General features: G+C 40.7%; 3 protein-coding genes across 4 annotated transcripts; all 3 read right to left on the bottom strand.

The window, feature by feature from the left end:
- Positions 1-505: 505 nt before the first annotated feature.
- LOC127533453 (histone H4) lies at positions 506-1,095 on the bottom strand. The gene has a single exon (XM_051946543.1). It carries the CDS (start codon positions 986-988, stop codon positions 677-679), a length of 312 nt encoding a protein of 103 aa, XP_051802503.1. The 5' UTR covers positions 989-1,095; the 3' UTR covers positions 506-676.
- Positions 1,096-6,323: 5,228 nt separating this feature from the next.
- On the bottom strand, positions 6,324-6,941 carry LOC110947759 (histone H1-like). The gene has a single exon (XM_022189049.2). It carries the CDS (start codon positions 6,939-6,941, stop codon positions 6,324-6,326), a length of 618 nt encoding a protein of 205 aa, XP_022044741.2.
- A 9,438-nt stretch (positions 6,942-16,379) lies between these two features.
- On the bottom strand, positions 16,380-23,376 carry LOC127533426 (uncharacterized). Of its 2 annotated transcripts, XM_051946444.1 has the most exons (9): positions 23,256-23,376; positions 22,939-23,073; positions 22,330-22,502; positions 21,944-22,080; positions 21,151-21,244; positions 20,610-20,939; positions 20,320-20,491; positions 19,928-20,067; positions 16,380-19,699 (listed from the first exon to the last, which is right to left on the bottom strand). In XM_051946444.1, the coding sequence occupies exons 1-9, from the start codon at positions 23,347-23,349 to the stop codon at positions 19,376-19,378; spliced, it is 1,599 nt and encodes a 532-aa protein (XP_051802404.1). In that variant the 5' UTR covers positions 23,350-23,376; the 3' UTR covers positions 16,380-19,375. The 2 variants fall into 2 exon arrangements, with proteins under 2 accessions (XP_051802404.1, XP_051802402.1); XM_051946442.1 differs by lacking the exons at positions 20,320-20,491; positions 20,610-20,939; positions 21,151-21,244; ... (2 more) ...; positions 22,939-23,073; positions 23,256-23,376 and having other exon boundaries at positions 19,928-20,062.
- Between the last annotated feature and the right edge of the window lie 1,880 nt (positions 23,377-25,256).

Genomic DNA, 25,256 nt, shown 5'->3' with positions numbered 1-25,256 from the left:
GGCTTTTCCTCCGGTGGATTTACGGGCTGTCTGCTTGGTTCTGGCCATTGTGCTTCCTCTGTCTTCACTGCAAGTAGAAGCTGAGCGGCAACAGCGAGCTTATAAGGAGAGCGGCGGAGCAACGGCAGCTGTGATTGGTCCAGAGAGGAGAGCGGGCATTGCTGATTGGTCCAGAACGGTTTGGCGCGTGTGATATCAGACCGTGTATTGGATGAAATGAATGTGACGTTTCAAATAAACCCCTCCTCCACAACAGCCGCCATGTTCAGTAAATTCTGATTTAAACCTTCTTCTCACTTTAAACTTGGTCGTTGAAATGATTTCAGTTGATGATCTTACTAGTTGAAACATCTAACTCCAGTTTCTTGTAGACACGTTAACACACTAAAGAAAACTTGTATTTCATTAGAATTGGAAATAACACAGACAGACAGAAAACTGAGTATAAACAGAGTTGGAGCCGCTGTAACTCATTCTTTCAGCATGACACCCACCTGCATATAAATTTACGCAATATTTAGGTACGTGGACATAAAACATGAATTTATTTCGGATATCTTTGAAAGTAGTGTATTCAAGCCAACATTGAGTCATTGAGAACCACTGTAGAACGCTGCTCTGTAGAGGAGGTGTGTGGTCCTGAAAAGGACCTTTGTTGTTCTGATGAACGCTGACTTTAACCTCCGAAGCCGTACAGAGTGCGGCCCTGCCTCTTCAGAGCGTACACCACATCCATGGCGGTCACCGTCTTCCTCTTGGCGTGCTCGGTGTAGGTGACGGCATCACGGATGACGTTCTCCAGGAAGACCTTCAACACACCGCGGGTCTCCTCGTAGATCAGACCCGAGATACGCTTGACTCCACCGCGGCGAGCCAGACGGCGGATAGCGGGCTTGGTGATTCCCTGGATGTTATCCCGGAGAACTTTACGGTGCCGCTTGGCGCCTCCTTTACCGAGTCCTTTTCCTCCTTTGCCTCGTCCAGACATCTTCGCTCTTCTGCAGCTAAAAGCTCAGTGATGCCGCTGCTGGAGTGACGGAGCTTTAAGTCTCCACTGAGGACGTGATAGAAGACAGAGGCGGACCTCCTCCTCTTGTTCTTCTGTGTATTTTCCTGCTGCTTCATAACAAATAAACCTTCTTTGCTGCATCAGCGCCACCAACTGACCAACAGCAGGATCAGCAGCTTGTGTCTTTGTGGATCCTTGAGCAGGAAATTCACACATTCCAGCAGCTCAGAAGATCCAAGAAGAACTGGGTTGAAAACATGAGCAGATACAGCACACACTAAACACTAAGACAATATAAAATAATAAAATAAAGTAAACCAGATGACTGAGACACCGACTTTGATCCATGAATGTAACATTAGATAATAAATGTGTTGAGTTAGTGAACAATCAAAGCAGATATTAACATTGATTGTGGTCAGCAGGTCACACTTTAATATTCTGAAAACTCCAGCAACAGACATTTGTTTAATCAAATGTTCATCAACAGAATAATCAGATACCAATTTATTTTTTAGAATGTATAGATAGTTTTCACATGACGTCACATTAGCTGGTCCGCCATATTGTGTGTCGAGTGTTGAAATTGTTGTGGTCAGGAGTCAGTGAGCAAGATAAGTAGTTTGAAGTGGCCTGGGGGAACAAGTGGTTGATTGAACAAGATAAATATAGTGAAAAACCTCTGATTGGCTGGGCGGGCAAAGTGTCCCTCTGACTGGCCAAAAAGTCTGTCAATCTCAGAGCATAGAATTTATACACAGATCAGATCGTTTTGTAGTTTTACACCAAAGGACTGGAAGGGACTGGAAGGGACCGGAAGTGCGATTTCTGATTTGCACCTGTAGAAAACAGAGAATGTGTGACTTGTGGAGAGGATTCGAGTGGTTGTAAGTAGCAATTTGTGTTTGTGTGTTAGAGGACACAGCTATTTGCGTGGTAAATTATTTCACATACTTATGGCACAAGTTCACATTCAGATTTGCACATATTCAAATTCTCACCTCAACTTCACTTCATACAATTCAGGTGCACAAGTATGTTTGCACTTAGTGTGCTGCAACAATAGGTGCAAAAGGTGAGCGTGTGAGTGTTGAAATATGTGACTTGTAGAGAAGGATTTGTACACCTGTAAATATGATTTGTGCACCTGTAAATGTGATTTGTGTTCCTGGAATTACGATTTTGTGAATGTGTATTTTTGTGTTGTATTTGTGGGAAGAAAAAAATGGACACATACAAGAAGTTATTTTACAAGCACACAACTCATAGAGTGTGGGAAATCATATTTGCTGATACACATACAAATTCAATGTACACAACTACAAATTTGATGTTACAGGTGCTCAAACATTTTGCACCTGAAATACCTTCATAGTTTTGTTTCAGTTAAAAGTTGGTACCAGTCTCAAACCAGTTCTCCATGTGGATTGTAAAATTTTATGAGCAGTTCTTATCAGATCCTGCTAAAGGGGAGGCAACATGGCATTCCTGGGGGAAGGAAATTTAGGTGTGGATGAGTGTTGATTAAAAGAAAACATTCCCAGCATAAAGTGAGAGTCATTGTCTTTCAAATGGTTGACAGTCCTTTACTGTAAATTAAAGCACACAAAGAAATACATGTGCCCCAATTTTCCTCTAGAAACTGGGGGTTGTTGTGGCAAGAATCAGATGTCCTGCTGTAATTCAACCTTGGCATTAATGGTGTTTTTCTGTTGGGAAAGGAGAGAGTTCTGGGCCTGTCCAATGTCCAAAATGTCAGTTTGATGTGGGTTCGAGACCCCATCCTAATAGAGTGTGTTCTTATCTGAGTCGTCATCTACTTTAGAATTCCAAAAGACCAACCGTGTACACTACATTTATGATTTCTATCAGTGTACCGTTATATTGCCAGACATAGTAGTCAATGCATTGTTCTAAACTGTGATAGCTTTTACAAGTAACGTTACCCTGCAAGTAGTTTTACTTACTACTACTGTATGAATATCGTCAGTCATTCATCTTTCATTACTGAACCACTTTAGACAGGCAGACTCTCCAGGAGATTAGATATCGTCTATTCTCACGTGACTAAGCAAACGGGTTGTCTCCATGTTGGTCTGCAATATCAAATCGGAAATTCCCCCAACTACAATATTCACCCAAAGATCAGAGAGAATCCTCAGAACTGATGCTGGCATTGCTTGCATGTACTGCTGCTCTGTCTATGTCACTTCTCCTGACATCAGTAAAACTTTCTCTCATTCTAAGTCATCTGAGTCTCCATTGTGTCTCTCTGTGTCCACAGACAGGACCTCACTGAACTTCCACAACATTTGACATTATGACGAAAGTTTAGCTTTCAGCAGCAGATATCATTTTCTTAGCCCAAAACAATGAAGCATCATGAGCTGACTTGAACTGCATTTACTTTAACAGGCTTTTTCTGCTCTAGCTTTATTCTACTGTCACTGTACAGACTGAGCTCAGAATATGAATGAAATTTGATGAACCTCTGAATAATAACGACAATAACATATCAGTAATGGTTGCTGTTTTAGCTCTAACCTGTGGCTGCTACGTTTGGTGGAACTGGTCCATTTCTTCTCTGTTAACGCCGGTAGATGTCTTCTAAACAAAAGACTGTCTAATCAAGATTTGCTGCTTCTGAGGCAGGAAACAGACCAGCAGCACCCAGAACAAGTGGCATAATCTGTATCTGAAGGTAAAACTGGACAGGATAATCAGCAGTAATTGTGCAGTTATCAGGGATAAAGTGAGCTAACCTAAAAGTGGGATACCTTCTTATGATTTACTCAGCTTGTAAAAGCTTGTAAAAGCTTTATTTAGTTTTTCTATTGTGTTGTTGTATATAGTTCTAGTAAAGATGCTTTAATATAGTTACTGTCTGTTGTATGGAACCAACTCCTTTATTTCTTTGTGTGTTTGTGTGATTCCCAGTTAAGCTGCATGTTCTGTCATAAATCTGGCCTTTATTTCTGCAGCAGTGCTTTTTGTACATAAATATTTATAATAATATAATAAGGATCAAACAGAGCTTTTTGCAGAGCCAGTCTAAAATGACATGATATGAACAGCATGTATTGAAAACAATTTGATAACTGATCCAACAGGCTGTAGTATTTAAAAGAGTATCGCACAAAAACCAATAACTATTTGTGCAGCTGTGTCAATAGCACATAAGAAAAAGTTGTTTTTCTGTGGGTCTGATCAGTCAGCAATATATTCACAATAGGCCACTCATATTTTTAAGCCAATGTTAGTTATATCTCAAAGATTAACAATAATTACTTAAAACTTGGCTTACAATATATTTGTTAGGAACTAGGCTCGAACTGACAACCTTCATATCCACAGTTTCCCACCATCATCCAGAAAAATTACATATTTTAGCCTAAATTATTGAAATTCAAGTAAGAAACTGCATTCAAGTGAATCAGAAAGGCGGCAAATCTAATAAATGTTCTCAGTTCATGAGAGCTCAATTCTTTTTTATTTTTCCCAAACTTTTTCCTCCGTCTTCCTCTTCTTTTCACCCTCTTCCCCCTCTAAACACACTATTGTTCCCCAGCTCAACTTTTGTCTGAGGCCACAATAACCTGAAACTGCTCCAAAATAACTAAAATTCATCCAAAATGATCCAACCCCTAGTGCAAATTATGTAACGGGGGCTGGTGTCAAAATCACCACCGCGTCCCCTCATAAGAACCTCCAGTTCCCACCGAACCCCAGGAGGGATGGCCAGACTCAACCCCATAACAAGGAAAAGATCAGCAATGACCCCCTAGAGTACATAAGGGTTAAAAGTGAATGGTTTTCCAGAGCTGAGTGGTGTGGGGTGATCCTGTTGTTCTAGTGGCTGTTGTGTGTGACTGAGGCTGAATCCCAAACCGCCCCCTACACACTCCCCCTCCACTACCGAGTGTCACTCCAAAAGAAGTCACACTCGCAGCTGTGGAGGGCACCTATTATTGAAGGGGGAGGGTATAAATACGATCGTCAGGAATGGGACGCCCTGTCGCCTCACCGGAAAACGGAAGACGTCATCGCCATGGTAACACAAAGACGCCTACTGTGCATGGCTGTAGCGCTGTGGCACAGGTTGCAACTAACAAGGATCGCTGCTGCTTCCAGAAGACGAAAGCATCCCACTTTTTTTCACTCACATGTTTTCCAATCCTATTATCTGGCATTTCAAATCCAACAAATGAATAAATGAATTCTGTCAGTTGTGTTCAAATTTTAAGGTGTCAGGGGGTGCACAATTAAATCAAACGTCAGCACAGCATAAGATTTGTTTCTTTTGTTTTATCTTTTTACACCACTCTTTTTGTGATGTTCTGTCAGTGTGAAAAAGGCGTGGGAGAAATAATGGACGCATGTGGAACTCACATCAATATGTTGTTTCCTCCTCCATTTCGACGTTGCACTTCCTGAAAAAGTTGTCGAGAGTGAGCATCGATGCAGACTCGCTATTTAAGGGCTGAACAGTCCACTCCCCCTCCGCACTACGCGGTTTGGGACGGCCCTTAATATGGAGGACCCTCCGCGGGAACGCGCAAACGGAGGGACAGTGTGTAGGGGGCGGTTTGGGATTCAGCCTGAATGAAGCTGGATGTGCTTCAAACAAAGGAACGGGGGTGGATTCCAGGTGGTACAGACTGCAGGTGACTGGCTCAGGTGTTGTGAGTGACAGTGAGGAGGTCCAATACTAGGGAAGTCACTGATTGTGACTGAACGGCAGTTGTCTGTTCATGTTGGGATTCCTGATGGCCAACATTGAACTATGGCAGAGTGAGTGCTATGATGGTGCGATCAGAATGATTCCAGTGTGCTTCATTAATCTCTCTCTGGGCACCAAGGCTTTAGCTGACATGTTTCCAGGACACTTGAGAAGCTCAACAAATTTGTCAATCAAATGAAATCATTTCAACGACTAAGTTTAAAGTGAGAAGAAAAAAGTTTACATCAGAATTTACTGAACATGGCGGCTGCTGTGGAGGAGGGGTTTATTTGAAACGTCACATTCATTAAACTGATCTCAAAATATTTATACGTCCCATCCTCAGCTCCAAACTGATTACATTTCAGTTAATTTTAATAAGTTAAATCTATCCAGTACATTAATATCAACAACCAGTTGTTTTTAAAAGACTGATGATGTGGGTTTACTATTTAAGTGTTGAAGTTTTGAGCTGAACGTAAAGTGAGAGCAGTGATATTGATGTAGTGATGAATGAGGCAGCAGCTCTTTAGCAGAGGCTGTGGTGGCTCTGAAAAGAGCCTTTGCTGATGAGTGAGGGAAGATGAAGGTGCTTCACTTCTTAGCAACTTTCTTAGCTGCAGTTTTTTTTGCTGTGGGCTTCTTGGCTGTAGTTTTCTTTGCTGTGGGCTTCTTGGCTGCAGTTTTCTTTGCTGTGGGCTTCTTGGCTGCAGTTTTCTTTGCTGTGGGCTTCTTGGCTGCAGTTTTCTTTGCTGTGGGCTTCTTGGCTGCAACTTTGGGCTTCTTCGGGGATTTCTTGACCGCTGTCTTCTGAATTGCTGCCCTCTTGGCCACGGCAGGTTTCTTAGCTTTGACGGGAGCCCTCTTCTTGCTCACCTTCTTAACCGGTTTGGAGACTTTGGGCTCCTTCTTGGCGAGCTTGAAGGAACCGGACGCTCCGGTGCCCTTAGTCTGGATTAGAACCCCCTTGGTGACCAGCTTGGTGACGATGGTGTTGATGCGTTTGTTGGACTTTGTCACATCAAAATTTTGGGCCGCCAGAACCTTCTTGATCGCAGCCAGAGAGATCCCCTTCCGCTCTTTAGACTCGGTCACAGCGGCGACGATGAGCTTCGGGAGGCTGAGTCCATCCTTCCTGGGTCTGGAAGCCTTCTTCTTCTGGGATTTGGCCAGAGCTTTAGCCGGTGCAACTGCTGGAGCTTCTTCTGCCATGTTTCTGTGTCTCTGTTTGTCTCAGTGTGTCTGAGCTGAAAGCAGGAGGCGGGACTTATAAAGATGATGAGAACCGTAAAGAGGCAACAACAAGTGCCGCCGCCTCAAACGCTGCCACATTTGTGTTTTCTCTGGCACGTTTTGGACACAAAATATTGACAAAATCAGCCTTTTCACACCCCACGGTCGCTGCCACGCCGACGACACGCGTGTCCCTCCACACTCGCCTCATGTTGGACTTCCAGCTCTTTGTCTCTCGCTTCCAGGAGGCTTCCAAGCTGTCGGACACACGGTGACCGAGTGCGGCTCGCTGACACTTTTCTGCGCATTTGTGCTCCTCAAACGACTAAAAGCTCCTCGTCTCCGGTGGAACATCGGTGTTCCAGTTAGCAGAGACATGTGAGGACACAGTGGAAGGAAAACGGCGGTGCTGCGCTGCTTCGTTGGGCTGGAAGGGGAGAGTTTTTACCGCCGGTAAACACACGGATGCTGCCGGTGCTCGGGGCGTCTGCTGGTGTCTGGATGATCCGCTGGAAGAGACTCCGTCTGGACTAAATGTTGGATTATCGAAGTACCAAACCTTTAACGCTTTAATAAATCTCTGATTTAACTAACATTACATCTTCCCCTGCTAATATTTAGATTAAAAAACAACAACAACTTTATTGTCCTAATATCCAGTATTCAGATCCGTGTTAAATCTTTCTAAATGTGTGTACATATTATAATAAATAATAGAAATCGCCTTATGGTGTCTTTTGTATGTTTAAATAGGGTGATATCAGGTAAAATGGGCCATTTAAGCTTTGGATGTCCTAGCCCCTCTGATTTTTAGAGCCAATGACAGCAAATGGTCTCAAATGTTTGCCACAACTGTACTTGACATGAAACAACAGATTTTATTGGTCTGTGGTTGTTTTTGTGGGCGGAGATAAGATTCAAATCCACACTGCACCGGAAAACTGCGTGGTGAGTGGACTGGCATAAGAATTTCTGATAAAAATTATAAGGATGATAAGTCAATTAAAGAAACATGTATATATAAAATTGTTGATGTATAATATCTGTCTTGATGACACCTATCAGAAATAATGCTTAAAGTTTGGTATTTGGACATTTTTTTTCAAAGATTGACATTTTTGTTAGTGGCCCAATTTAGCTGAACCTATTCAGGTAAGTTGGGCCCCCTGGTTTCAGCTAAAATGGGCCACCCTTTTTGTCAGTCACACATGCACACATGTACACATTTGAAGGGAATGGAGTAGGCATTTATGTGAAAAGGATGCATCTGCCTAAAAATGATGATGATCAGTGTTTTTAGTAACAATCCACCGACTTTATCTACAGTGAGTATGGCAAACAAGAAGCAAGTGAGAGGAAAAGAGAGAGGGACTGAGAGATGGAGGAAGAAAGGAGACAAGCAGAGGAGACAGAAAGTGAGGAACACTTTAGAAAAAAACTGCCAGAAAAAATAAAACCAAACCGAAGTCATCAAAAAACCCAAAAGGACAAAAAGGTCAACAGGAAAACACAACATGACAACGAGCCGTGTATTTTCTGCAAGGCTCGCTACGGTGACCCTGACGACCCAAAGGCAACAGAGGAATGGATCAAGTGTCTAGAGTGTTCAATCTGGTGCCATGAGAGCTGTGGCGAAGAGAAACGGCATCTATGATGATGACGGCTTCAGCCTAGGCCAGGGGTCGGCAACCCGCGGCTCTTTCAGCCCTTTGTTTTGGCTCCCTGTAACTTTGGAAAATAAATTGTTCTGCCTTTCAGGCGCGTTTCAATGCATTTTAATATAGAGTTTTATTGTGAAATTACCGCTCTTATTTTGACGTGTCACTCCACCAGATGTACTGCTGGGGTTTTCCCCCTGCAGAGAGACAACACGGAGCTTCCGATTCCCACACGTTTCATGCCTTTTTTTGTTGGCTGATGCTACGGGTACGGACCCGTACCCGTAGCATCTGTACTAGGTACAGACCTGTTAAGGTCACAGAATAGCTGGCGCCGGTTAACTACTATTTGCTGCACATTACAGGCAGTTTATATGAATGACTTTGACGGCGAACATTGTATAATTTAACCAAAAATACACCGTCTCCTCTCACACTTTAGACATTGCAGTTTTTACGCTTTTAGACGCCGTGTATAAATTGTTTGAAGTCCAGTTCCTATTAATTAGTTTACCGCGTTCAGTGGTGGAAGCGGCTGACGAACTCCATTGCAAATGTTCCCATTTAATTTCGGACGCTAATTTACAAGATAAAATTAAGGATGTCAAATATGAAACAAAAACTCGTGAATGGTGAGGAGCAGCTCTTTAATTCGGCATGAATTAAAAAAACCCACAAACTCGATTTACTGTGATATTGTGAGATTTGTTTGTGGTTATGTAACTTAGCCATTCAGCAGTCCGCTAACATTAAAGTGACTGACGTGCAGTGTCTGTGTTGACAAACGCAGAAAATAAGACATTATGCATGATAGAAAAGAGAACAGCAGATGACTGACATGACAGGCTCGGCAGGCAGATTCACCTCGAATCACGGAAGCGCCTTCATCACTCGGATTACCAAGCCGGCTCATTAATATTTATGTCCGTCGGATTACCAGCCAATCACAAAGCGCGTTCATCAGCCGACTCATTAATATTCATGTCCGTCTCATTAATATTTATGATAAGGGAAAGTGCCGTATCCGTAGACCACAGGCTACGGGTACGGGTCTGTATCTGTAGACACTACCTTTTTGGTTTGTTTGTTTTACTCCTGGAGAAGCAACGCCTGTAGTTTCACATCGTTTTGTACTCAAGAATGGCAAGCCTGTATATTAAAGCTCCACTCCAAGAAAGACACTTCTTGTCTTTGAGTCAAAAGTACTCATGATAGGGTAAGGTAGTGTCTACAGATACGGACCCGTACCCGTAGCCTGTGGCCTACGGATACGGCACTTTACCTTAACATAAATATTAATGAGACGGACATAAATATTAATGAGCCGGCTGATGAACGGGCTTCGTGATTGGCTGGTAATCCGACGGACATAAATATTAATGAGCCGGCGACGCTGATGAAGGCGCTTCCGTGATTCGAGGTGAATCTGCGGAATGAATGGCGGAACTAACAGCCAGCAAACTATAAGTATTTTTAACCTTCAAAAGTAGCGACAGACTATTACATATTAACAACCTAAACAAAACCCTGACGTATTTTCTACGTCTGTCAACACAGACCCTGTCACAGTCACTTTAATGTTAGCGGACTCTGTTGAATGGCTAAGTTACATAACCACAAACAAATCTCACAAAATCACAGTAAATCGAGTTTGTGGGTTTTTTTAATTCATGCCGAATTAAAGAGCTGCTCCTCACCATTCACGAGTGTTTGTTTCATATTCGACATCCTTAATTTTATCTTGTAAATTAGCGTCCGAAATTAAATGGGAACATTTGCAATGGAGTTCGTCAGCCGCTTCCACCACTGAACGCGGTAAACTAATTAATAGGAACTGGACTTCAAACAATTTATACACGGCGTCTAAAAGAGTAAAAACTACATTGTCTACGTAAAGTGTGAGAGGAGACGGTGTATTTTTTGTTAAATTATACAATGTTCGCCGTCAAAGTCATTTATATAAACTGCCTGTAATGTGCAGCAAATAGTAGTTAACCATCGCCAGCTCTTCAGTGACCTTAACACGTCCGTACCTCTAGTACAGATGCTACGGGTACGGGTCCGTACCTCCAGCATCAACCATAGGGTAATACACGGTTCTCGCAAGAACACGGCTCGATGTCACATCCAGACAGTAGATCAGAGAGTCAGAGTGTCGTCTTGAAAAATAGGGCAGCAACTTACTGGAGAAAAGTTATTAGCTAAATAGATTTTACAAGTTAAATAGACATTCACAAAATATTGATTTCCAGCTAACATTACGTAACATATGAGGTCCAGGAGCAAAAATGACATTAACCAAGTAAGATATTAGTGGAAGGACACAATTTAAAAAAGGAATCTATCTAATTAGAGGCTTTGTAATTAATTAATCACGACTGATTAACAAGGGCATAGAGGTAAAAAAGCGATATATGCAGTGTTGTCTTCATTTTAAATGCCAATGTTTTCTTTTCTGTGGGAAACAGGTCGAAATGGCTCTTTGAGTGTTAAAGGTTGCCGACCCCTGGCCTAGGCCATGACATATGTATCTACTCAAGCACACACACACGTTTTAAAATTTTTGACTATTTAGATATTATTGAGGTTCAGTGTTTGCATTCATTTGTAGGCCTAGTAGGTTGCAGTTGATTTTTTTTTAATCATTATTTATGTGTTTTATACCCAAGTTCACAGTGCCATGTGGATTCAATACATTTGCCATGAGCAGATTAGTTAATCATTTACAATGTAATGAATTGTCCTGATATTATTAAATTGTTCTTACACAGTATGTTGCCATATTGACAGTTTTTTTTTTTACAATAAAAATTGATGACTATCCCTTTGCAGTTGGACTGGCCCAACTTACCTGATAAGCGTCCCATTTTACCTGATCAGCTGGCCCATTTTACCTGAACTTTGCTTGTGTAAAAAAATTGGCACAGCTGACGTACCTGTAGGAACTAAACAATCCTATTTACTAGATAATTTCAATGCAAAATTTAAAGAAAACAACCATTACCAGACATCCTCATACAGATTCAGAGTTCAATGAGAGTCTGATCGGCACAAAGTCACAACTCCGTCTCTCCTGCGGACGTAATAGAAGACAGGTGGAGACAGTCTCAGTGGGCGGAGCCAAATACCTGAAACCTGCTCAATGTTTGTCTCATCGCTGATATTAACACACATTAATTAAAGATGCAGTGGTATTAATGGACTTCTAATTCGCGGTTTTCCTTTCTGCTAAGTAATATATTTATCTAATTTCAAACATTTTCTCATAAACAATCGACAGTTTACAACCCACATATAAATGTTGATTCATGGCACCTTTCAATAGAGTCAGCTGGGTAAGAACAGAGAACACTGACATTCAAAGTCATCGTTTTTTTCCCTCTCTCTCTCCGTGTGGCTGAATCATTTTCAGTCTTCAATACGGTCATTTTTATCATCCAGTACAAATATTTAATGACCCCCTCCCCTCCACACACACAAGAGCTGAGGTAGGAAGATCAGTGTTTGCAGGTTTGCTGATGTGAAAATCTGAGTTTTCGAAGTTGTATGTCAAAATGAAGCCTCCACACAATTAATGTGGACCAGCAGCTCTGCAGATGAAGTGTGTGGCTCTTAAAAGAGCCGTTGTGTTGGTGTTAAACAGTGAAGCTTTACTTGGAGCTGGTGTACTTGGTGACGGCCTTGGTGCCCTTGGACACGGCGTGCTTGGCCAGTGCATCAAGAGAAGTCCCTCAGCAGCCTGTAGGCCTATAGCAGCATGACTAGGGGCAGAACGAAGGGACGTGCAAATAAAGACTGGTTGGTTTGTTGTGAATCTAAACTTGTACTCAGCTGAGTCACTCTTTCTCTGAACTTATTTTAATATTTCTGAACTACACTTACATAATTGCATAGAAAAATGTGTTCTGGAGAACAAACAGTCTGCAGGTTTTCATTTCTAGACACACTGATGAGTCTCCTTCATGTAGAGGGGAAACCACCTGCTGAGATGAATGGGTGGAATGAAATGTCTACTTGCTACACAATAGGACACACAACCATGCTCTGATATTTATCACTGCTGCAGGCCTCATCTCTGATCAGCTGTGAGCGATCTGAGTCAAAAACTGCACTTTTCCAAACATGTCTGTGTCGGGGAGGAGCAGTGGAGCATTACAACAAGGCTGCATTCAGACCACAAAAAATAAGATTATCAGGTCATTTATATGATAAATGGTGATGAGAAAACCTGAACGTATCCAGTAAATGACAGTTTTTCCACTCAAATGCTTTGACTGCGCTCTTTAAGTTCTAGTATTTGTGTAAAACAACACAAGATTATGTGAAAACTATCAGAAAAGAAACAGAACTGTACATTAACAAAATAGAAAATAGCTTCACATCCAAATATGATTTCTCGTTTCAGTGAGACAACAGAGAAAATCTGGTGCTGCAGGTCGAGCTTTAAGGAAAGTCTCTGTATCAAACTGATCATTATTTTATCAGTCAAATCTCACAACACGGTCACCTATGAGAATAAAGGAATGAGGGAATTATATTTTACTTTGTTTCTCACTTTCAGTGAGTGTAAGTAGAAATATTGTACAGCATCTATCAGTAGATCTACAGTAGCTGTCACAGTCAGAAGAAGAACCACAAATCCTGTTTGTAGCAGTTCAACTGATATCTGCTGCTCTTATCTCTCTGTGTGAGTCAATAAAACATGTCTGCACATTATTAATGTCATTTGAAATCAATATCTCACTGCAACACCCTCATCTGCACCACAGAAGGAGGTTCTCTTAAAAAGATAACTTTTCCTGGAAGCCTGTAAACAGAAGATGGAAGTTCTGGTTATCGCTCTAAAAATGTGTCTGGTTTTCTTCCTCTTTGTTTCATGATGGTTCAGATAGTTTTAGAAAAAAAACAAAAAAAAACAAATGAACAACCTTCTCAGTGTTTCAGATATAAACTGGTTATTATGAAGTGTTTCGGAGACCGTGAGAAACTAGTTTGAGGCTTTTTAGAACCAACATGCACTGTAAGCCCAGATAAGTGGAATCTACTTAAAAATGTTAAGGAAACCTGTTACGTTAAAATAATTAAGTAATGTGTAAAGAAAACTTGAGTGCATTTAACAAAAATTGTTAAGTTCAATTCACTAGGTGCCAAGTTAACCTAACTTAATTAATCTTATTTATTTTACTTATTCTACTTAAGTTCAATGCACTAAATACAAAGTTTATTTTACTCAAAATCATTTGTAATATCAATTGTTTTACCCATTTACCCCACTCAGCATCTTATGTTGAAGTAAAGCAAAACAGATGTATATTCTTTTTCTATTTTATTTTAGAACTTAGTTAAATCACTGTTTACAATGCACTTATTAAAAGTTAAATAAACAGTTAAATAAATCTCCATAAAAAACTAATAAAAAACTAATAGAAATGTAAAAAAACACAAAAAAATCTCCAATAAAATTACTAATGAGAAATAAAATAAATACATAAATAAATACAGTGCAAAGGATCACAGTCTATTGAACATTGTGTTTTGTAGAGAAAAACGTTTTGTAGCACCTAGTAACATCTGTTTTTGGCGTTAATGAATGTTTAACAATTACTCACTTCAACACAGAAAAATATTTGAAATTGAACATTGTCAGAAGACAATTGGCAACTACAAGCATCTGCTTCTTTCTGAGAGACTGAAAATATGTGAATATGTCACACACAACGTAGGAATGTTAACTGTTCCCTGGCTCCAACGAAGATGAGAAAAACATTTAGAAATTAAAAAATTTTTTAAAAATTAAAAGGTAGTTTTGAATGCTTGATTACAGCTTGGATGAATCTGCAGCTGCAGAGGTCATACCTCATATAACCAAAATTAAAAAAAAGTGAAATATTCCTGCAGTAATGCAATGCACTGCAAACAATATGTTGCACAACAATGTTTGTATGAAAGTACAACAAATATCTGAAGTAGTACTTCACAGAACCATGTTTTACACTGAGAGCTGATTTTTCAAGGTTTGTATTTTGGGTGCCAGCTCACTTTTACCCAGGTTGAACATTACCTGCTGAACAAAGTGGAAGGTATTTCTCATACACTTGGGGTAGTCCAGGTGCAGGGCATAAATCAGGCCAAAAAGGACATAGAAGGCCTAAGGTAGGTTTGCCAGTTCATCCATGACCACACTCCCCTCCAAGATTACCCCCACTCTGGATGGGTTGAGCTGAGGACTTTCCTGACCAATGCAGAGGATTCCCACTGGAGTCTGACTGTAGGAGTCTTTGTCAGTTGCATCCTAACAGCAAAAAATAGATTAAAAGGAAGAAACATTATTTTATGTTTAGTTTATGTTGTATCATAATTCAAAATATGGCTATAAAGTTAAAATTTAAGTCTTCATTATTGGCTTCAATTGAAAAACAAAACATGCACCTGCATGATTTTCAAATAATAAAGTTGCCTACACAGGAAGTCTTGAAGAAAGCTGATTGATCATCCCCCAAGATGACTGGCAGTCCTCAAAGACAAAGGCACCTGATGTCTGTTGGTTCAGTGGTCTGGAGGATAGTGGGCACAGAGAAAACAGCTTTGTAACATCGCATGAAAGGAAAGGCAGAGAGAAGAAGGTTTAGGGATAGAAGAGGAAAACAAGGAGAGAGATCAGGAGACTAGAGGAAATGAGAATGATGATTTGAGAATGGAGAGGAAAGGGAAGAGGAGAAAAGAAGTAAGAAAAGGGAGGAGGAGAGGAGAGGTCAATGCACCTTTGTCTGACGCAAAAGCTCAGCCAACAGCTGGCCAGTGAGGCCCTTCTTCTTCCTGAAGATGTCCATCAGGCTTGGGGAGAAATGGTCAAGTGCATCACAGAAGTTCTCCCTGAGATTTTTCCCCACCACTTTGTTGAACTCACAACAAACCTGAAACACAAAGCATAGCAAACAATTGTACAATCTTATTCACCATTACATTTATAGCACAAAAAGACATCGTTATTTGTGTAAACACTCAAAATAGTTACACAAACCTGGGTTTCTGTGAAAAGAGCTGCCCATTGATGTATTATCTGGCTGATGGCAGGCTTGTCTATTACAACTTCTTTTCTCCGAAGAGCAAACGTTACATCCATCTCCTTTTTAATGAGATGTCCATTTGGCTTTCTCTTCATCATTTCATCAATCAGGATCTGGCAAGCCCCTTCAAGGTCATGGTCATCCATCCCTTCTGGATATTCAGGAAGGAAATTTATTTCCTCTTTCCTAGCCTTCTTTACGTTTTTGTTGGGAGGCTCGGTATTTGTAGTGTATCTTCCATGTTTACCACTGTTAACAGTGACATCAACTCGACCCAGCTGGCGCATTTTAGTTCTATAATTGCCCATCTTAAACTTTAAACTGTTCTTCCACCCATCCCAGCCAGAGAGCGACCCTGATTCTTTCAGACATGGGTGAGTTTGTACTAAGGCCTTTGCAACAGCTTCAAACTGTTCCTTCTCTGGGTATGCTGTAAATGCATATATGGTCTCAGCCAGTTTCTCGAGGATATTATGTTTAAGTTCTTTTGTCACATTGAGACAGGTTCCATCCCTGAGATACAACAAGTTACCTTGACGGAGTCTTTACTCAACATCAACAGAAAACTTGGGAATGTCAAATACCTCTGGCCACTGCAAACTTCTATCTACACAGCAAATCAGTCAGAGTTAAATTAACTCTGAGAGTGTTAAATTCAACACCAGGAAAGTGTGTATATGCGTCCACTCTTTTCAGTGTTAATTTAACATTTACACTAGTGTTAATGTTTTTACACTCAGCTATAGTTATTTCAACACTGTAGGGAGTTCAAAATTAACACTGGCCAACACTTGTGAAGTGTCAGTAGTACTCTACACTAGTGTCAGTGTGTTTTTTTACACTTAGCTCTAGTAATTCCAACACTGTAGGGAGTTCAAAATTAACACTGGCTAACACATGTGTAGTGTCAGTGTTAATGTTTCCACTCTTAGCTATAGTTATTTCAACACTGTAAGGAGTTCAAAATTAACACTAGCCAATATGTGTGTAGTGTCAATAGTACTCTATACTAGTGTAATTTCAAGAAAATGTTACAGTGACTGTGGTTGAAAATGCTACACTGACTACCAATGGATTCAGACCAATGGGTGTAAAATTTGACTACCAATAAACCCACCCACCCATAACCACCACAACCACCTGCCAAACCTATCACAAAAAATAAACAAGACAAAAACTTCTTTACAAAAATAGTCTTATTAAATGGCCACCACACCACAGTAACAATTAACAGTCTGCATGGATTCACATATAGTTACAGTATGGAACAAGGTACACTTGGTCATCGGTGTCATATGAAAACTGCCTATCACAAGGTCTGTAATATACCAGGTCATTTACACAGATCACTGTGAAAACCTCATTTTTCTCCTCAATACCAAATGCATTTAAATGAACATCAAAAAAAATATTCGAGACTTTACAAATCAAAAGATAGGCATTGTTGTCTTTAACAATTATATTGTCAATCCTGTTGAACAAAGGCATCTCATTTTCAACTCCAGTAACCACATACATCCCAACCTGATACTCTGTGCCATAGTTGTTGACCCAGGAAGTGGTAGAAACTGACGACACATCAAAAGCTTCATTCAGCACCTCTCCACCCTCTATACTGCTGACCAGGACTTCAGAAATCGGACCAAACTGTAATCTTTGGAAACAAAAGTTCTCAAAATGAAATGCTAACTGAGACTGATGTTTCTTAGCCAGAGTCTTAGCAATATTTTTGAAGTTTTTAACACATTTCTTGAAGAAATTATGTTTTCCTTCAAATCGCATGCACCAAATGTGTATGAGTGGTCCAATTCTTCTAATACAGCTTGGGTAGTGGATCATATGGTGATGTTTTGGAATCAAATTGTGCTCTGGGAAGATGGATTTAAAAAGCTTGTGATGATCAAAAATTAAATGTTTCAAATAACAAGTCATACCATGAGTTATAGTTGGTGAAAACACAATGTTTACAATTTGAATTAAAAGGAGTAACAACTGCCAACAGGTATCCTCTCTGTTAACTAAATCTCCAAATAACAGCGGGGCATTGCGTAGGAGGCACCAAGACTGGATAGCATTAAGTCCGAGATCTTTGCTGTTGTCATCCAGCTTAAGCCCACCTGGCCTGTTCTTTCTCTGTGTGTATCCATAGTTAAAGCTAGCAATTCTTTCAGACAATGAACTCAGGGATATTGAATTCTTGATCAAATACTGAAAAACAAGCTTTAACTCATATTGCACCACTCCTTCTAGCAGGTCATGCATTATGTCTACAGCGTAATTGTTTGCTGAATGGAAAAACTGGAGGGAATTTAGTGGACAGTCTCGTTTGACACCAAATGTTGATTTCAAAGCAGGATTTTCTTGGATGGCACGAACGTGTTCAACATGAAGGTCTTTTGAACGTAGAATTAAACCTGGGTGATCTTCACTGAAAACTGACTGATAATCACTTTTATCAGTTAAACATAATCTACAACAGTACGTTGCACTGAATGATTCAACAAAACCTAAAAGTGCATGGAGAGCTAAATTGTCTCCTGTAACCTGAATGATTGAACCCTTCACAGGTGTAGCTGAAAAGGGCAACTGTATTCCTTCAGTCTCCAAAATCTTAAGATCGTCAATAAGTGGCTTCAGAATTGGCTCAAACACATATGTCTTAAGATCCTCTGAATGAAAGAGAGCGACAAGATGGATATTCATTAACACAGAATTGAGTTTTGGTGATAAATTTCTCAAAATAAAATAAACACATCCAAGTTTGTGTACTCCCTTTTTTGAGCCCAATGGATTGGCAGTTTCAAAGTCATCATAGTAGAGCTGGATCTGAAGAGCAAGTTCTTGCTGAGAAAATAAACTATGATTTTTAAAGTAGGACCCATCACTTATATCTCTGTAAAATCCCTCCTGGTGTAGTTTTACTTCTTGGAAGCTGTTACAGAGTTCACTGTTACTAAACATAGATGAGAGAGACCCCCGGATAGGTACATACATAAACTTATCATTGACTGGAACTTGCCTATACGTGCCTGTTTTTCTGTCTCTTCTTACATCAAAACGGACACCCAGAACATGTTCTACAGGTTCTACTATATTCCATTTCTCTTCAAAATGCCTCTTCCTTTTAGATTCTGTGTTAAGACATGAAAATGGGTTTTCGAGCTGATCAAAGCAACCCTCAACTCTCTCCAAAGTTTCTTTAGATGCATCAGAAGACAAACAATTAACAACTGCTTCCTTTGCGTGAGCCTGAATGTCATTAACCAGTTCCTCCATCGAGCCGACTAGACACTGCACAGTACTGTCTGGAACACCTGAGGCTTGAACCTGAGCAATAACAGAGCTGCACAAGTCCAGTATATTCTTCTTTTCAATTGGAACATGTGCAGTGACCCTCACAGGAGGATCCACATTCACTGGTGTGGAAGGCCCAGCAACAGGCTCAAATTCAAAACTGCTGCTAACAGGATTTGGATCAAGACAGTCCTTATGTGCTCTAGATAGGTGACGTTGGTAACCAGAATATGTACAAAAAACAAATGAACAACCAGGCTCTCCACAGTTCAAGCGCATAGACCTTCCGGGATACAATCCATGTTCAAACTTCAAATGTCTAAATAACATTGAACAATTGGTGTGGTGTACCTTGCAAATGTAACATGTGTACATTTGTGGTCAAAATCAGTCTTCAGACTTCACAGTGAAGAAGCCTCGCTCTGATTTCTTTTACCCGAGGACTCTCTTTCACTTTGCCGACGTCGATGCCATACACGGTGGTCTGGATGAAGATGAAGAAGCTGGACAGCGCATCATCATACGACACAGCAAAAACATAATGTGCCTTGAAGAGCTCATCAAAGGCAGCAACTGGGGTCTGCATCCTGCAGGGAATGGCCTTCTGGTCCAGGATGATGTAGAAATCCTGGATGCTTTTGCGTCTTTCCCCAACACCGAGAAGAAAGGGCTGTTTGGGGCCAGTTTCCTTAAGGAAGGTCTCCATGCTTGACCCCACCTGTGGAGGGGGTGGGGTTAATATTTGATAGATGGATGTACACAACTAATGAATTCATGGACGGATCTAAGAATGTACACAACATTAATTTTTTTTTGTGGCAAGAATGATTTTTTAAAAACAATTTAACTGCATCACCCCCCCATTACCCCACCATCTTGGCTCTTGAAACCTTACATCAGCTGACATGAAAACATGCATCATTGATGTACAGTCCTAAGAAAATACCTTCATGAACTTGATCAGGCGTCCAGCAGCATCCGATGCACTCATCTTGCTGGTCTTCTTGCCTTTAACTGTTGGAGGCAAGAGGTGAAGGAGCAGAAGGATGGCGGCCGTCTCAGAGTCCCACTCTTCAGAATGCCACACTGCAGAATTAGAATTGACACTTTAAAAATGTATTTTATTTCCTTATAAGCATTACAGCATCAGTTATAGTAAGGAATTCTTAAATTACACCAAGGATTGAAAATGGTTAGCAGTAATGTGCAGTATGTGATTTGTAGTAAAGGGGCCAAAAACATGAAAGAACATAACAATGTGCTCCTTTGTAGTGTACACATTTAGTGTACACTACAAAGTAGCACATTGCATGTGCAATCTACTGTGTCCACACTTGCCACCATCATCAGACTCCTGTTGTGCAGACACAAGTAGCTCATCCACACGCGGACTCGGAGTTAGATTCTTGCAGCAATCTGCGATGACCCTCGGTTTGAAAAATGTTGGCCACTTGGAAAGGAATTTACCAGACACCTCCTCACCGAAGATCATTGTGAAGTCTTGGTCGATCTTAAACAGAAAATGTTTGTGGATGAGAACACCATTGTAATGGGGCTACGGGTGTCAATAAACAGTCCAGCAAAACAAGCCCACCACAAAGTCATCAGCAATTTATTTCATGTTTTACCAAGCCAGGTGTATCCAAGAATCTAGGAAAGAGATCCAGGACAGTAGAGGCAGTAACCAGGTCTTGAACCACCTTTTGCCTGTGCTGGAATGTTGCCTTCATCTTATTTTTGACAAGGGTCGTATCACTTGAGTGTTTCATCGCCGATATGGCTTCCCTGCATTCATCACCAGTCAACTGCTTCTCATCTGAACGGATACTGCGTGGACTCTTGGGGCCCTCTTGGAAAGTGGTCCTGGATTTCTTGCTGTCCTGAGCAGAGTTCCGCTGAACAGTTTTCAGCCTCCATGCTAGGTAGCCAGAACCACTCTGGTGATCATAGAAATGTTCCTGTTGATAAAGAAAAATACATGGAGTCACATCAACTAAGGAAAAACTCCAGGAAAGCACTTTAACAGGGAAAAAACTGGAGAAACCTCAGGGTGAGCAACAGAGGAGGGACCCCTCACTCAGGACAGGTAGACTTGCAATAGATGTTATATACAGACAAGAACAGTTTACAACATAGAATGTATGGGGATGCATTACTGTTTATACTCACATAGCCATTCTTGGAATCTGGGTCCTTCAATTTAGGGAACAGTGTTATAATCCCTAGTGCGTAGAGGATCCGCACATTCATTGGAGGAACCCTCCTGAAAAGGGATAGATGTGTCATTCCTCCAAAAACTGCAAATTTCATTTATGTGCACCATGGATATTACAGTTAACTAAAACAAAAACTATCAGTGAAAAAATAATTTAGTAAACTGAAATAAAAATGACATTTTTTCCAAAAATAAGAACTAAATAAAAACTGCAATGAACAATACAAAACTAACTAAAACTAAAGTGAATGTCAGATAACATCAACTTAGTTGTGGTTTTCTTAGATGCTAAAGTTGCAGGGAGAAAAGGCCATAGCTCAATATGGAATGACTTGGAGTACGACCCATAGGTAGATAACAGTGAATGGAAAGGGTGGAGGACTGATGGGAACATTATGGGATGCAACTAAAAGGGAGAAATCCCACAAATGTGGAAGTTCATCTTTAGAGGTCTCACCGAGGCTTTCTCCGAAAAACTTAAACTAAGATTAAAACCAAATGAAAACTAAATAAAAACTATTCAATTCCTCAAAATAAAAACTATAGCTGTTTCATCACCTGTTGAACAAACTAAACCTGAACTAAAATTAAAAAAAAGCAAACTGAATAACTAAATAAAAATAAAAACTAATGAAAATATTTAATTACATTAACCTTGATGTGCACATGGGTGTGGGTGACGACATAATTGGTAGCGACTTTTGGAGGTAAAAAAAAAAAAAACAACCACAACCTGTTATTGCTTACCCATGGCTCTCCACCATATCTGCCACGAGAATGTTTACCATCTTTCTTCTTGTAACATCACTGATGGTGCTTGTTTTCTCGTACTCTTTGAATATTTCGTTTCCACCAGGCTTTGAATACAGAGCGACTCTGACATTCTGAAACGACAATTGCATGACATTCATACTGCAGGTACAGTAGGTATGTCAGCCTGTGCAACCCGGGCTGATGTAACAGTTGGTCAAGGCGCGCATGATAAATGAGAATTAGCTAACATACCAGAGCTCTGGGTCTTCAGTCTGACACCTACTGAAGCTGCAGTACTAATATACTTAATGTGAAATTTTAATGTAAGGTTTGTCATCGGTCTAATTGACATCAGGGTCAATATCAGGTGGTTAACTTACATCTCTTGCAACGTTGCTATCCAGTGGTCCTTCAATCAGCTGTCTTTTCCGAGCTTTGGTAGAATCCAGTATCAGCGTTGAGTCAGAACCTGATGATGACCCTTGGGATGCAGGTGATGGTGACCAGTCTGATACAGACGAGCCCTCGGAGAACTCCTCCTCAGCAGTGCTACCTAAGAAAACACACAGCCTTGCAGTGTAAATGACACAATTGACCACGAGAGGAAACGAGTTACAGCTCAATTTACCACGCCTAGGGCTATGGGGGTGGCAAGAAAATACCCCAAGCATTGTGAATTGAGCCGTAACCCCCATCCTCAAATGGTCAGTTGCTTTTCTACAATGCTTATGTTATAGACTACACTCATAGCAATATACAATATTATAAAACAAAGCATCAATTCATCAATTCTGAGAAATTTAGTTCACCGGGCAAGGGAAAGAAAGTACCTACATGCGTTGCTCTCATGTATTGGATCAAATAGGATGTGCCCATTAATACTGAAACTGCCCGGTTGTTGCCAATCAGAATCAAGTATAAAAATTTGCTGTTGTAGAAAACAGAGTCAAATTCTTAAAAATTAAAAATATAAGCCTGCAATCCCTCACCATCACAGTCTTCGGCCTTGAAAGACACCCCAGATGATTTCAAGAGTTCATCAAATATGTCCGAATCCACTTCAACGTTTGAGGAATCCTTCAGGCTCAAGGAAGCAGAACCTGGCAAATTGAATTTTGCCAGCACTAAAACAGAAGATACTGTAGGTAAGCAAAATTTGGGAGGGCCAACATACATCAATGAACAAAGCTGATGAACTATAAATACACCGGCGTTAGCAGGAAAGCTAATTTTCATCTGTAGTCTCTAGGAAAAACATAGGAAAACCCTACATGCACAAATAAACATGACAGTCAAATTAGCCTACCTGCTTGCAAAAACTGGGAGTAATTGTACTCGTCCTCTGCCTGTGGTACCCTGACCCATTTGCTGACTCCTTTATATTCTACAGGGACCAGCATGTCGCTTCAAAGACAAGAATGGCATAACTTATTATTATTCTTAATTTTTTACTTTTACACACATTTGGAGGTGGGGGGAGGGCTAATTACTGCAACTACCGCACAAATTTAACATTTAGCTGTACATGACAATGACAGAGATGAGGGAAGGTGAAATGCTGAAAGAAATAACAAAACATTTTGTCTCCATGAGAGACTCAAACGCCCCTGTCTCGTTAATTAACGTTAACAGGAAACACTGTACATCACCACACATTTAACCCAACACTACCAAACACAAGCCACTTTTCCGAAGTGCCTACTCGGCGCGGTCCGGCTCGACGCTCCTTTAGCTGACTCAGCTCATCTCAGTTTAGTTGTATTTCCATATAACCGCATCGTGAGTGGAGCCGTAATATAGCACGGCGACTGAAAGACCCTTAAAGTCACTTGTGTGAAAGTTTTCTGCTCTCCATATTCGTTCTCTTACAATAAAAAGCCGTGACTACAGCAGAAAGCTACGTTGCTGTCGCCGCTTCATCTCGCTTGGAACCTCAGGCGAGAAGACGTACTGTGCCGAGCAGGCGCGAAGGAAATGTGGCTACAATGTGCCTTGCACATGTGTAATGTTATCATACTATAACTTACTTGTATAGTGTACAACCTTTTCAAAATATTACCATTACTCATAAAGCCTTTCCTTTATTGACACTTTTAATAATTTGAGGAACTAATATTAGCTAAACCCTGGTCGAGCAGTGTTGGCCAGGGCTAGCGAGCTAAGCTAACGTTAGCTAGCTAAAAAACACAAAAACGAACCTTTCAAGATATTTTCCTACAAATGCCATTCGCTCCAGACTCATTGGTAAGGCTATATCAATCCAAAAGAAACAATTTTACCAACTGAAACGTAACTTACCGTAGAAAGAAGAAATTTGGATGAAAAAAGTTCGATGACGCAGTCTGAGTGCCTCATACGGTGTGACTGTGTTCCGCTGCACCGCCAAGGACGAGAGGTTCAAGTGGTGGGTGTGGCCAATTGAACGAGCCAGAGTGTAAATTCAGAGTGATTCTCATAACAACGGATATCCACTCTTACACTATCAGGAACGGACTCTAGGGGGTGTTAATTTAAATCAATTCTGAGTAAAAGTAATAGTAACCCCTGTTAATTTACACCAACACTAAAAAAATAACACTGCCACATTTGCAGTGTAGTGAAGAGTTGGACAGGATATCAGTGTCTGCTTGGCTATTTGTATAACTAAATGATTCATTTTCTGCAATGACTGGTGTAAGCTCAATCATCGGAATGATTTTGATGGTTGGCTTCTCTGGGAGCTCGGCGAGATCTGTGAGGTTGCACAGTGCGTTGTCAAATTCAGGATCTTCATATTGTAAGGTGAAGTTGTAATTTGCTTGGAGTGCGCCTTTGAGCCAGCTCATCAAATCTTCAAGCGTGTCAGGTCGTGCTGGCATGGTTATTTTTCTTATATCTCCCTCGGAGACAATAACTCTCATGGTTAATCTAGGTTGCACAGCTATCTGAGGAAAAAAATAGGCATTTAGCAAATAACATATCGCTTCAATGTTACCATAAGTTCTCCTTGCACCCTGTATGCTGATAATGGGAGGACATCATTCAGCTCTGACATCTTAAGCACACACATCCAGGAGACATCACTATGGAGAAGTTGGTAAGATCTCAAATGCTCACAATACCATGCTGTCATTTTGTGGCAGACAAACAGAATTTCAGTGTTAGCTGCAATGATTTTTTCAATCTGGGCAAATTCAGGGAGCCCTGAGCATGAGCCAGTAGAGAGTATCATGCTGGGATGGTACTTGATTCCATCTACAGAAACAGTTGAGGCTTCAAGAATTGATCCTGCCTTTGAAACATTTTGAGGGATTGCTATCTGAGCATT

Source organism: Acanthochromis polyacanthus, chromosome 3 (assembly GCF_021347895.1).
Source record: "Acanthochromis polyacanthus isolate Apoly-LR-REF ecotype Palm Island chromosome 3, KAUST_Apoly_ChrSc, whole genome shotgun sequence".
Taxonomy (NCBI): Eukaryota; Metazoa; Chordata; class Actinopteri; family Pomacentridae; genus Acanthochromis; species Acanthochromis polyacanthus.
This window is presented reverse-complemented; position numbering and strand designations above follow the sequence as displayed.